Source organism: Barbus barbus, assembly GCF_936440315.1.
Source record: "Barbus barbus genome assembly, chromosome: 24".
NCBI classification, from domain to species: domain Eukaryota; kingdom Metazoa; phylum Chordata; class Actinopteri; order Cypriniformes; family Cyprinidae; genus Barbus; species Barbus barbus.
In genome coordinates this window covers 26,890,152-26,903,806 of record NC_136752.1, presented here as the reverse complement: position 1 = coordinate 26,903,806, position 13,655 = coordinate 26,890,152, and the positions used below count along the sequence as shown (strand labels likewise).

General features: G+C 38.1%; 1 protein-coding gene across 1 annotated transcript; it reads left to right on the top strand.

Moving 5' to 3' along the window:
- Positions 1 to 714: 714 nt before the first annotated feature.
- Positions 715 to 9,990, top strand: LOC306844396 (transcription factor AP-2-delta). The gene is made up of 8 exons (XM_079376492.1): positions 715 to 762; positions 1,442 to 1,939; positions 4,026 to 4,086; positions 6,606 to 6,771; positions 7,604 to 7,722; positions 8,294 to 8,435; positions 8,786 to 8,899; positions 9,148 to 9,990. The coding sequence occupies exons 1-8, from the start codon at positions 724 to 726 to the stop codon at positions 9,362 to 9,364; spliced, it is 1,356 nt and encodes a 451-aa protein (XP_079232618.1). The 5' UTR covers positions 715 to 723; the 3' UTR covers positions 9,365 to 9,990.
- Positions 9,991 to 13,655: the final 3,665 nt, after the last annotated feature.

The window sequence follows — 13,655 nt, the reverse complement described above, 5'->3', positions numbered from 1 at the left end:
AACATTATTTCTACACGAATTGTTCGATTATAATTATTTAAGAAATGCATTGTGTGATGATAAATAAGAAAACGTAAAAAGGGAAATATTCGTTCTACCATATCTGCAGTTAATTTTGCTTCCATGCAAGTGTCTCGCATTCAGTTAAAGATAAATTAAAATATTTGATTGACCACACTATGAAGCAGTGAAATAACAAAACAAAACGTTTAATCGTGCAATCCAAATTACAGTGACACAATACACCGAGTTAAACTTACGTGTTGCTGAAAAAAATCCAAAAAGCAGGTAAATGGTAAAGCCGCGAGGAAAACAGAGACAAATAAATCTGGCCCTGCTAAAGAAAGCACAAACGACCTTAAAGAAATGTCCACAAAAATAATCAAAAATGTTGAAAGCGCACTTGGTTCCTTATTAGGCGAAGATACAATATTTATTCCGTGTCTCCAGGGATGAGGCTGCTCTCTCTATTGTCCTCCCTTTCCTCAATGCTGATGCTTAATTTTCAAAACTTCTATATTACCAAGGGACCTACGACATCAGCCGGAGAAATACCCAGCAAGTACAAAATCCGAGCCAGGGAGCGCTTTGTGCAGAGGGGAGGCATTTCAGCCGCTTTTACCGACTGCGCGAGGCGACATTTCATTTTCACGCGCTATTTTGGGGATTTTTTTCTTTCATTCGTCCAACAGCGCGAGGAAATCGGGTTATTGGATCGCGAGAATGTCAGCCACATTTCCGGGACTGGTGCACGATGCGGAGGTATTTAAATTAATTTCTTATCTCACAAAAATCGTTTAATTTCATTTCCTTTAGCGTAGCGCATGGCATGGAGGGAAATTACGATCACTTAGCACAGCGGAATGGGAGTTAAGACTTCTGAGGGGAGTTTGCAGCATGGCGAGGAGAAATGTGTTAGTTTCTAGTGAAAATGGCTTTTACTGTTACTTTTTTATTTCGTGGCGAATATGGCTCTCTAGAGTTAATGTAAAAGTCTCCACCGTGATTGGAACCTTTGCTCGTTCTTTTTATATGTCATAATAATTATTAGTAATGCAGACTCTCGTGTCTTGTGCTTACCTGTGGTGAAACGGGCCGTAGACTGTTGGTACAAAACGGCTTTTAATAGCGTTTGCACGGATGCTGTAATAATAATAATAATATAGTTAAATAACACACTCTGCGGCAAATGATAGACAAGTGAGGGAGGAAAAAACGCTGTGAGCTCATGGAGCAGTTTGCAGTGCGTTTCACGCACTCCCTCCCAGGCACGGAGAGATGACATCGCCGTCAGGTACTTCTCTAAAGACACTTTGAGCTGCTGTGTGTGTTTGTGTGTTTGGGGAAGGTTTGAGTTTCCGCCGCGTGAGAAATGCGCACGGATCGCTGCGAGCGCGTGTAAATGACATCCCTCATATTTTTCTCTTTTTTCCCCGCACAGATACGTCACGACGGATCAAACAGCTACCGTTTGATGCAACTCGGATGCTTGGAATCTGTGGCCAACTCGTCTGTTGCTTACTCTTCATCGTCTCCGCTTACATACCCAGCTACCGGAACCGAATTTGCCTCCCCATATTTTCCCACGAACCACCAGTACACGCCCTTACACCACCAGTCCTTCCACTACGAGTTCCAGCACAGCCACCCGGCCGTGAACCCGGATGCGTACTCGTTAAACTCTCTCCATCACTCGCAGCAGTATTACCAGCAGCTCCATCACGGCGAATCGGCGGACTTCATCAACCTTCACAACGCCCGCGCGCTCAAGTCCTCGTGCCTGGACGAGCAGCGACGGGAACTGGGCTGTCTGGACGCGTACCGCAGGCATGACCTGTCAATCATGAGCCACGGCTCTCAGTACGGCATGCACCCCGAGCAAAGACTGCTGCCCGGGGCGGGGCTGGGGCTGCCGCCACCGGGGGCCGATGACCTACAGGTACACCTCACGGCATTTCTACCGTTCAAGCACAAAATACACACACTCAGCGTGTCACCACCGTCTCACACGCACGCAGGCTGCAGAGAAGTTGACGCCTTCAGGGATGTTGTATAGTCACTTTCACTGCCCGAACAGAAGAAATGATTGCCCGAGGGCTTCGACAAAAAACCTTAGACGTCAGGAGAGACTGAAAGAGAAAAATCGAGGCCAAGCGATCACTTCTTTTCGGCCTCTTCGGGTTCGCACAACAAATTAATTTAATAACGAACAATGCATTAGTATTTCGAAATCGCGAATTATAATAAACTGATACGCACGGGGAAAAAATCGCAACGAAAAAAAATGGTCTGATTTGCAGAAATGCGTTATTTCCTAAAATGTCAAATAAGACTTTTTAAACCTATATTTCGAAACGTTTGAAAGCACATTTTTTTCAGTTGATTTAGCTGGTGGATTTTACATATTTAATATAGTGAATATTGAGAAGTCTGAATTCGGCTGCGCGTATGTCGGGGCTCGCTGCTGTAAAGCCGCTGTTTCTTTTTCCTCCGTTAAAAGGCGGATTAAGGGCTTGAAAAAGTGCGAACAAAAGGCAAATCCTCCACAGTAGAGCACCGTAGTTTATCCAATTTAGGACTTAATGTCAATCAACTGGTTATTTATGCACAGACATCTGAAACAGCTCAAGTTTAACCGGTGAGTCAAAAATATGTTAAAATTGAAATAATTAGGCTATGCAATTCTTTTAATCCTTCAGTGAGACAGTGAAAATGATCGGATAAAACATATTGCTTTTGAGAGAACATATTTTAGCAAGCAGATTATATTTTTGATTTTTTCAGTTTTTTATTTTTTTTACTGAAATAAAATTCTGATGGAGTATTTAAATGATAACATCGACATAATCTAATTTATAGAATTAATTTTCTTATAAAGATTAGATAATAGTAAAATACGGTATAGCTACCAATAGGCTGACCAATATAAAAAGTGTAGTAAATGTCAACATTTTTATTGCTTTGACTAATAATACATTTAATTTAACAAAATATTTTTTTATTTGCCCGTCATGTTTTACAGGGCCTATTTAAATAATATGAAAAAAATAACATCACCAATACGTTTTCTATTTTTATTTCATTTTGCAATAGAATAATTTGTGAGAAAACAAACGGTTTTAAGCTCTTTTAACAGAGATGCAATTGTGTAGTACATTATTTTATCACGTGATTTTTATCATATTGTATTTTTTGGAATAATAGCTTCACAAAAACTTATAAAGTAGCACAATAGTACAAAGTTTAGACGTGTTTTCTACAAAAAAATCGTGACGATTAATTTTATTATTGCTGTCGCGTGCACACACACACACACACACATACACAAAAGGCCCACAGGAGAACGGACACAAAAACACAGAAAGCAACACATACGTCCCGTGAAAAGGTTTTGGACCTTTCTTTGGTGCTGAATGAAACCATGCACTCGGTGAAGGCCGCGGAACAGATGCGGTCAGTCTCGTGCGCACAAGCGCATCTTTGAGCCGCTAAACAGATTTGGCACGCGGAACAATAGAAGCTGCCGCACCTTTAACACGCACACGCGTAATTTATGCCTGATCCGACGGGTTTGTATATTGATTTTATAATCACTTTAACTGCGGGGAAAAGAAAAATAGAGCATGAGTTTGTTAAAGGGTTGTAAGAGCAAGCCAGTATGGTGTCAGTATGGATGTGAGCGTGTGTGGGTGAATATGTGTGCTTTTTTTTTTTTTTTTTGAGACTGTGTCTGACTTGGCCTCCAGACTGGTCGTGGCTCGTGAGGCGGATTAACTCTTTTCTTTTGATGCCATCCAGTGTTCCTTTGGCTGATGACATCACTGATAAGAGAAAGCAAAATAATAATCTGTTGGTTTGACATCATAATGTAACAGATTCCGTTACCACTGCAATTTAGCTACCTGTAACCACGTGGTCTGTTTAATATGTCACATGCCTCGTCAAAACCTAAATGCTGATCATCACCATGTATAAGATTAGTTTATTATTGATAATGAAGGTCATGTGTATGTGTGTGTGTCTAGGGCTCTGTAGACGCGCAATGCGGACTCGTGTTAAATGGACAAGGTGGAGTGATTCGGAGAGGTAAGATCACAACAAACCCACATTATAAAGTGAAGCACACACTCATTTCATTTATTTTATATGGTGTTTTTATTATTTTTATTTTTTTCTAATTATATTTTCGCCTAGGTCAGTCTTGATTGTTAACTATGATTTGAATTCTCATTGTATAATTACAGGAGACTAAAATAAATACGAAAAAATGATCACCGTTTACTTTTTTTGGTATATTTAATAGCCTACGTACTGCTTTCCAGTGACAAGCACAAGGTTTTAATATTTTAGCATAAGCATTTTAGCCTTCTATCATTTAAAGATACTAAAAATCAGCATTTGTTTTATTCATTTATGAATCCAAAAATACTGTTTTTATACCGAAAACTGTAATAGTAATATTTTATAAGGAAATCATTTATTTGGAATATTTTAACATTTTGTCTTTCCTTTCTAAAGGAATTGCATTAATGTGAATGTCAATCAACAGGCCATTAAAAAATGCAACAAATAAGTAATAATTTCAGTATCGTCAGGGAAAAAAAATCAATGAATTAAGCTTAATAAAATGCATATTGTATTTACATATTTGATGGAACCATTTTTTTTATTTCCTCAATCTTTTAACGTATTATATCTGAAGAGGCAAATCTCGGATGTTTATTATTATTATTATTATTATTATTATTGGTGTTTTTGTTGTCCTATACGTTCGTGTTTCTTTAAAAAATGTGTATTACTTGCATTGAAATTAATGTTATCTATTGTCTCAAAGCATGTTCACTAGGCTATAGCTCACGTCGTAATTAAGAATATGAATTAATTAGTCACAGACTGCAAATTATATATTTTCAGAAGTTCAAACCCCGATAAAACATACATTTCTCAAGGTCATTCTCTCCACTGAGAGGCGTTCAAGACAATCTCAGAAGAATTTCAGTATTCTGTGTCTGTCTGCCAGACGCGGTATTTTGTAAAACCTTGCGCGGATGAATCGAATCGTGTTCCACGTTTCTTAATATTTTCTTAATATCAGTCGCATCTTTGTCTGTCTCTTCAAAGCAGCAGCGGATCGACACACGTGTGGAGTTTGCCATGAAGCGAGCGGTGTCTCGGGCGCTTAATTTTTAATAAACTCTGTCTAGGTGTTGGGCTCGCCATCACTTCCAGTTAATGGTGTGCAGGATTTAGCCGCGAGCTCCGCCGCTCCAACCATCACAACCAATAATCATTGCTTTACCTCGCGCTCCGGTATCGATAGCTTCTCGCGCCTCGGGCGCACGCTTTGATATGTTAATGCGGCGCGGCTCCAAATTCAGTGGAGATCATATTAATGTTGTTCACACTGACTGCAGCTTTGGCTTCGTTGAATATTCAGATAACCTTTTTCAAAAGAAATCAGTCAAGAAATGAGGATCCTACTTAGAAAAATCGTCTGTGTTTTAATCATGATTATCCCTCTTAGCTTTCAGGAATTTGATCAAGCTTCACCCCGCCTTTACACGCGCGCACACCGCACCGATCTCTCGCTGTGCGCGTGCACGCTCACGGGTGCACGCGCCTGTGTGTGTGTGTTTCGGGTGATGAGCGTGAGGCGCGCGCCGTAAACACACACCACCGCTACAGTTGAAATAGAAACAGAATGACATTTGGCCTATGTCTTTTTTTTCTTTAATTTTCGTGGCAAACTCGCAAAAAGCGCTTGATTCGCTTTGTGATCGCTCGCGCTCTGCCTCGGGCTACTCTCCCTCGCGCTTAAATACCCGCTATCGCCTCTGGGCCCGGCGCGCGCGACCAGACTACCGGCAATAGCTCTTTTTCAATTGCCCTTGGCAACATAAAATACAAACTACTTTGAATCAAAACATTTTGGGTGGAATTAATGTGAAGTGAACTTGCATGCTAGCAGAGATCTTGGGTTTGTCAGAGCGCTTTAGGGTGACTGATGAGGAGCAGGTTAGAGGCCCGCTAGCCAGAAAACTCCTTCAGGAACACACACCTTCACTCACTCAAACACAAATACACACACGTGGCTAAATAAGGTAGCAAGTCATTGATTGCAGCTCAATCTGATCTAACATGTGCAGAGCTTAGTAAATAAATGCATACTATTTAATATGCAATTAGATGTGCAGAAAACTAATGTACAAAACATAATTATTCACACAGGTGGCTGACATAAAATACTTAACATTATTTGAATTGTATGCATGCTTGTTCATATTTAACTACATGGCATATTTCTACTGTTTTTCACAGCACATGATCTATTGAAATGAATTATAAAAAGCAAAAAATGTTTCAACACTTAAACTACCTGCAACACATAAGCTTGTTTGTACATTCATATGCATTTCAAGCTCATGGACACGTTCTGTTTCGACAACTCATATACAACTGCACAGCTTCAATGCATGGTTTTAGAAATAGTTGCAAATTAAAAAAGCATTATGAATGATTATGCATCATAGTAAATTGATTTCTTTGCAGTTTTATTCAGTTTCCAAAGCTTGCATATGGATGATTTTCTCATTTGCGGTGCACAGGTGGCACGTGTGTAGTGAACCCTACAGACCTGTTCTGCTCTGTACCGGGGAGACTTTCTCTACTCAGCTCTACCTCAAAGTACAAAGTCACCATCGCTGAAGTCAAACGTCGCCTGTCTCCTCCAGAGTGTCTCAATGCCTCACTACTCGGTGGGATTTTAAGAAGGTAAGAGATGAACTTTAGACAAATGAAACCCATGCACATGTTTGGAATTTTGAAATACACCTGGAAGCATCCAATTCTGACTTTAGGAAACCACGTCTAAGAGAAGCACATTTTTACAATTAGTACTTCAAAATAATTTCTCAAGGCATTGAAATATGAGTAATGAAAATGAAGGAAATTCCCTCTTTAAATTTAGTTCATTGGCAAAACAAAAAACAAGACAGAAAGAGGAAAAAGAGATGGGACATGGAGTCCTGGACACTTAATCCAGAGATAAAGAAGAGAATGTGGCTGGATGTGTGAGAGAGAGAGATGGAGAGGGAATGAGAACAGTGAAGCTGAGGTTCCATTATTGATGAGGGACACAGACTGGAGAGCAGAAATGAGGCCAGTGACGAGAAGAGAGGAGAAACACACACACACATTCCACTCTCACACTCATTTTAAACACAGGACAACACATGCTGGTATGGCTCAGGTTCATTAACGCCTGCAGAAACAAAAAAATCGATAGAGAAACATTCAGAAATTTAGTCTATGTAAAGGAAAAATGGAATATTGGTTGTTGAATAAATATTTGATTACTCTTTATACACATTATACCCTGAATGTAGCCGATGAATGGGCGAAATAGGCATTGTGATCCTTAGTCCTAACTATTTTTAAAATTACATCTTTGAAAAAATGTAAGGACTCATTTTAGTTAGTTTAGGTTTATTAATTTAAAAGCATTTTTGAAAAAAAAAAAAGATATTACAGTGGATATGAAATGTAACATGTTAGCTGCATGTAAGCGTGTTGCTGATGGACTTTCTCCATCTGTGTGGGTCAGGGCCAAGTCAAAGAACGGCGGTCGGTGCCTCAGGGAGAAACTGGACAGGTTGGGACTCAATCTCCCAGCAGGCCGTAGGAAAGCAGCGAACGTCACGCTGTTGACCTCTTTAGTGGAAGGTATGGAGTCATTTGTGCTTTTTTTTTTTTTAAATAATGCCGACTCTTGTTTATCAAGTTCATGGTTGTTTTCATATGCATGCTTTTGTTTCTGATATTGAATACTGTCTTGATTTGATTTGATGCTGGATGCTTGTGCAATGACTGATTTAATGAATTTGGTTTGTTGAAGTTGTTTAAAGGAAGCAGAGATAAAATATGATGCAAAATGTGAGCAACTTGTTTATATTTTCATTCTATTTTATTTAGTTTTTAGGACCTGTTGAATGCATTTTTGTAATTCAACAGGTTGTAAGAGTGATATTTATGCATCTGGTTTAGTCTCTATATATTGGTTGTGGATGAGCTCTTATTAAGATTGAAACAAATCTATTCTGGCATATAAGAAAAAAAGTCTGAAATATTTTTAGTCTACAGACAAAATCTCTATTACTCAAGGGAAGAGTTTAAGAATTAGAATGGTGCGAGACAGATTGATGCAACATCTATGCAATTTTTTTAGGCAGCATTTAGAGATTGAACTGATTTCCCTGCTCCATTCATCCCTCATCTTCCTCCTCTGTGTGTGTAGGGGAAGCGCTACATCTGGCTCGGGACTTTGGTTACACCTGTGAGACAGAGTTTCCCACCAAAGCGGTCGGGGAGCATCTTGCCCGCCAGCATACGGAACCAAAGGAACAGAACGCACGCAAGAAAATGGTGCTGGCCACCAAGTAAGACGGCAGTTCTTTACTACTTTTAGCCAAATGTGTTTATAGATACCACTTAATTGGATAGACATGAAATAATACATTTGTAAAGGAGACCTTCATATGCACCAAATCTGAATGATCTAGTGCAGTCTGTCTACATAAGGACTCATCTTCAAAAACAGATGCACCTTAGAGAATGAGCTTTTATTATTGAGGATCGGAGGAAAGGATATGTGTTTGCATGCGTGTAACATATGAAAACTAAAATCTCATTAAATCTGCTCTATGCATTAATTATGAGAAACGCTGCTTTGCTTTGCATTTTGGAAATGCGTCCTTGTAACTGTTCGAATGGCTGTGTGTCTCTGCAGGCAAATCTGTAAGGAATTTCAGGATTTGTTAAGTCAGGATCGATCTCCACTCGGTTCCTCTAGACCAACACCTATTCTGGACTTGGACATTCAGAGACATCTAACACACTTCAGGTATATAGTCGAAACATCCATGCAAAAATAGAGCAAACTTCCGTCTTGTGTAAAAATAACCATAAGACTTTAGATTCATGAGCCGGTACAGGTAACAAAAATGCAGTAAACTGTAAAACTATTTGCATTTATAATTACAATTATAAACTATATATGTTTGCTATATCAAGCAGAAAAAAATACTATTAATGAGGTGAATATGCTAATGCAAGTATTGTTAGTAATCACCATTTTATTATCTTTTTTAGTCTGATCACGCATGGATTCGGTACGCCGGCGATTTGTGCGGCTCTTAGCACCTTTCAAACGATTCTCAGTGAAATGCTTAATTACCTGGAGAAACACTCAGCCAATAAGAGCACGGGAACGCCAGACACCAACCAGATCAACTCCAACTCGGACAAAACACTGCGCAAAACCACCGAGGCACAGACGAAAGACGGTAAAATCGAGAAAACGGAATGACTCTGACACAGGATTGACCGCTTTCCCACTTCCTGATCCGAGCCCTGATGGGCGGGCCTCGTTCAGGGCGTGGCAACTGGGGGCGGGGTTACAGGGTTTTTATTCCATATGCATTTTATTTATATAAATGGCATAACTTCCTATGACCTCAGCTTTCCCTGTACAAGAGTCTGTCTGTATGTACAAACCAGTCACGTCATTCTCACTGCCTGACGAACGTGAACCATTTTCCTTGTTTTCTAAGTTATTGAAGTTATTTTGCTTAAAGTTTGTCTGTATGTAATTAGTTTAAATAATGATTTTAAAAATGCAATATCTTTTATTAAAAGACTCACATTCCATATCTGGCAAGACCTCATTTGAGGTCAGTTTGAGACTGTAAATTATTACAGCTAACTTTCCCTGTTAGTTACTGTATATTGTGCATGTTAAACTTTGTACACCATCTGAAACTGACTTTCCCCACTGTTGTTCCAGAACACGAACTCTTGACTGCATTTGTAAAAAAGTTATATATAAATATATAAATTCAATCTTTTCTTGTAGGCTTTGAACTACATATATGAAATAACCCTACATGCAAACTACTGGTGTTCAATAAAGCATATTGCTCAAAGTCTTATATTAACTCACCTGATAGGACTTGAATTCTTGTGCTTCTTCTTGAATACGAATCATATTTTATGTGCATTTGCAATGGATTCGACAGACAACACCTTATCAGAAACATACTTCAACCTAACAAACTGCTGCAGCCAAAAAATCTCACTCACCTGGGTCTGTCCTACATGTTAAAGAAATGTTTTTTACCCAGACTCTTTGGCTTTTCACCATCCTGCTTCAGGACATCTATAGTACCTTCCCAGAGCAGCTTTTCAGCTTTTACCTTCATCAGCTGGTTTAGGTTTAATAGATTTGTAAATAAACGCTGCAGGAAAGTTGCTTTACCTCACTCATTTACACTTTTATTTCATTCACAAAGAATGAAAATACCCTCATTCAACAAAACACTGAAGAGCAAAAAAGCAGCCTTATTTATACATGCATTTTATTCATTCTAAAAGCAATCACAATGCAGCTAAACTTGATTGTTTGGACTATTATTGAATACATTACGAGAAAAAAAAGGTTGATGTAGAATAAATAAACACCCAAGCAGAACAGATCATTAACTGCAGAAAGACCAACACGATGCAGCACCGGAAGGCTTTACAAAGTCAATAACCGACTGACAGATCGATGCGAAGCTTTGCTCAAGATAAAAGCGATTCGCATTCATATTCAAATATTTTTTGGGAGGAAACCGCTGTCTGATCTCAGTACTTTCAATAATCAGCGACTAGTCAACGTTAACGAACGTAGCCTAAATAGCCTATCCCAATAACACCATCTTAGGAAAACCCAAACAGCCTTGACGCATAATTAGCGCATTTATTGATCACGAGTGTGTTTTATCAGCTTGGGCAGTTCTAATGCATGTGTGATGTTCAATGCATAAAGTTCAGCTTTAATATAATACGCTACGACGTGGACTCGACCTAGTTTACGAGGTGAGTAATTAATTGCAAGTTTATAAAGTAAAATGCAAATGAAAAGGAAAATACAGAAAAGCCAGGCTACTCACAACCAAACAATTGGCACTTATTCTGTTAACAAACAATCATTTTCAGAGTAAATTATTTCTCAATCGATCAAGTCAGACTGTTCAACCCAGCGGTTCTGAGTTAAATGATCATAAATAACAGACACAACAACTGTATTCAGATAAAACGAAGGTCTAAATGTATTCTTACACGCATAGGCTACACTGGATGTTAATATTATAGGCTGTAATAATTGCTTTTGTAGTACCAAAATGAGTCCAAGCACATTTAGGCCTACTTTGCTCCCTATAGTGACCACGCCATCGATTTTTCATTGTATTTCAACAACGATAATTAGTAAAACTATTCACATTAAAATATAAACAAATAAGGATTTGCCCGGATGTCACCGGATTTTCTTTTTGATTTAGGCCACTCAGATTTTACTGGGTAGGCTACTTTGAAAGTCCAATGGGAAACGTGTTTGTAAAGATTATTATTTGTACAAGTCATCATACAATCTGGATGAATCTGAAGCATCTGGACTTGGTTTATCATAGCTGAAGACTTCTTCCCTCTTCTGAAAGCCTTCGACATGAACTCAATGGATATTTATCACGTTACTCGCGCGCCATCTTGTGGCCATCTTGTGCAATGGCAGTCGATGCTTGAACCCACACACACACACACACACACACACACACACGTTGGTTTTTGTGGTTTATGGGGACTCTCCATAGGCGTAATGGTTTTTATACTGAACAAACTGTGTGTGCTATTGCCCTACACCAACCCTACACCTAAACTTAGCCCTCACAGGAGACTTTGTGCATTTTTAGATTTTCAAAAAAAACACCATTTAGTATGTTTTAGAAGCCTTTTGAATTACAGGGACATAGGCAGTGTCCTCATAAACCACCTTCATATTGTAATATTCTGTCATACCCATGTCATTATACAAATTTGTGTCCTCATAAACCACATAAACATGCACACACACGTTAAAATTATATAATAAATTTAGTGTACAAATAAGTATTCAAATATTTTTTATTATGCACATTTTAATTATTTAATTAACAAAATGTGCACACTTATAACAATGTAATAATTATTTTGTCTTTTTTTAATATTCTAAGCTTTTATGAAAATGTGTCAAAACATGTTTTTGCAATGCCAGAGATGTGTTTATGCACACATGCATGCGTGTATGCGTCAGAATCTCTGTGTGCTCCTGTTTTTTGTGTTCTGTGAGAATTTTAATATGTGATTGTGTTGAATTCTAATCAAAGTCTGTGCAGAATGAGCCTACTTTCTCTCAAACTGTTTGGACATCTGTCACGGCCTCTAGACATGCCCAGAGTGAGCGTGTGTGTGTTTGTGTGTGTTTGGCTCTGGCACTTTCTCTGTGGCAGCGGGGCTGCTGAAACATTAATCAGAGATTATTTTCACTCTTCCATACGTCAGGCAGCATCTTAATGGCCAATGAAACAGATCTGAGAAACTGGCATGAAACTGGGTCATGATCAGTGAGCTCAGTTAGTCTCAAACAAGAATGTCCCTCAGTACATGATTTAAATCATTCTGGAAAATATTAGGGCATGCAGCAAAATGTTGACAATACAAATCATATTTCAGTAACAAAATTGGAAAACTGTGTATTTCTAGTGACCTAGTGACCTCTTGTGCAGGAAGGGGGAATTGTTACAGCTCTACATGAACAGAAACACTGGATCACTGCAACTGTCTGTCATACTGCAACAACTTATGTTATCTATTTAAATATATTGGTCTCCGATTTTTAGATGCAAGATTATAAGATAAACTGTAAGTACTTGTGTTAATTTTTTTACTTAACCACTGAAATGAATTACATTAAATGGAATACAATAACTTAAATTATTAATAATTATTCAGTGTGCCTAAATTTCAGTTTTGGATTTATGTTTTAGTTTGACATTTTATTTGATTTATTAATGACAGTTAATTACAATATATTTTTGTTTGTTACCTTGAATAATTGCTTTATTATTTACATGTTGCAGACAGTAGGCAGGCTCCTTTTGTGACAACTTATAAGTGTCTGCTACTGGGGCATGTTGTCACAAAAGATCAACTTGTGCTCACTGACCTGTGGCCTATTTTTCCTGAGCAATTAATAATGTTTGGTAGCCTTTTTTCTTTTTTTTTAAAGATTTGTGTCTTCAGAAATAAACCTACCTTAAGAAATACATATTTGCTGGAGTAAAAACTGTAATAATAATCCCCTGCTTATAACTTTACTTCATTCATATTTTAGTTTATTGTTTCCATTTGTTTGTTTATTTATTTAACTGTATTTTTTCCAAGGACTTTTAGTTTTTAGATAAGCCTTTTCTGTTGCCTAAAATGTCAGTCTTTGGAGGATTTGTGTGTTTTTGCACAATTTTAAACTCATTTTTGTGGAAATAATTGATAAACTTGCGTTTTAAACTATGCGTCAGGTCTCATTCCCAAATACATCTTCAAAATAATTTTTAAAAATATCCTTCATTTGCTTTAAGGTAAATTCATGTCTGTTTGTTAGTTTTCATTTTGATTCAGGTCACTGCGGTGCTGATAAAACTAAGTTCACAGTATCGCCTTTCACTGTGACCACTTGATTTTTCATTTTTATTTTATTTTATATAACTGTGAATAGTGTTTGCCTCAGTTCTGATTCTCAGTTA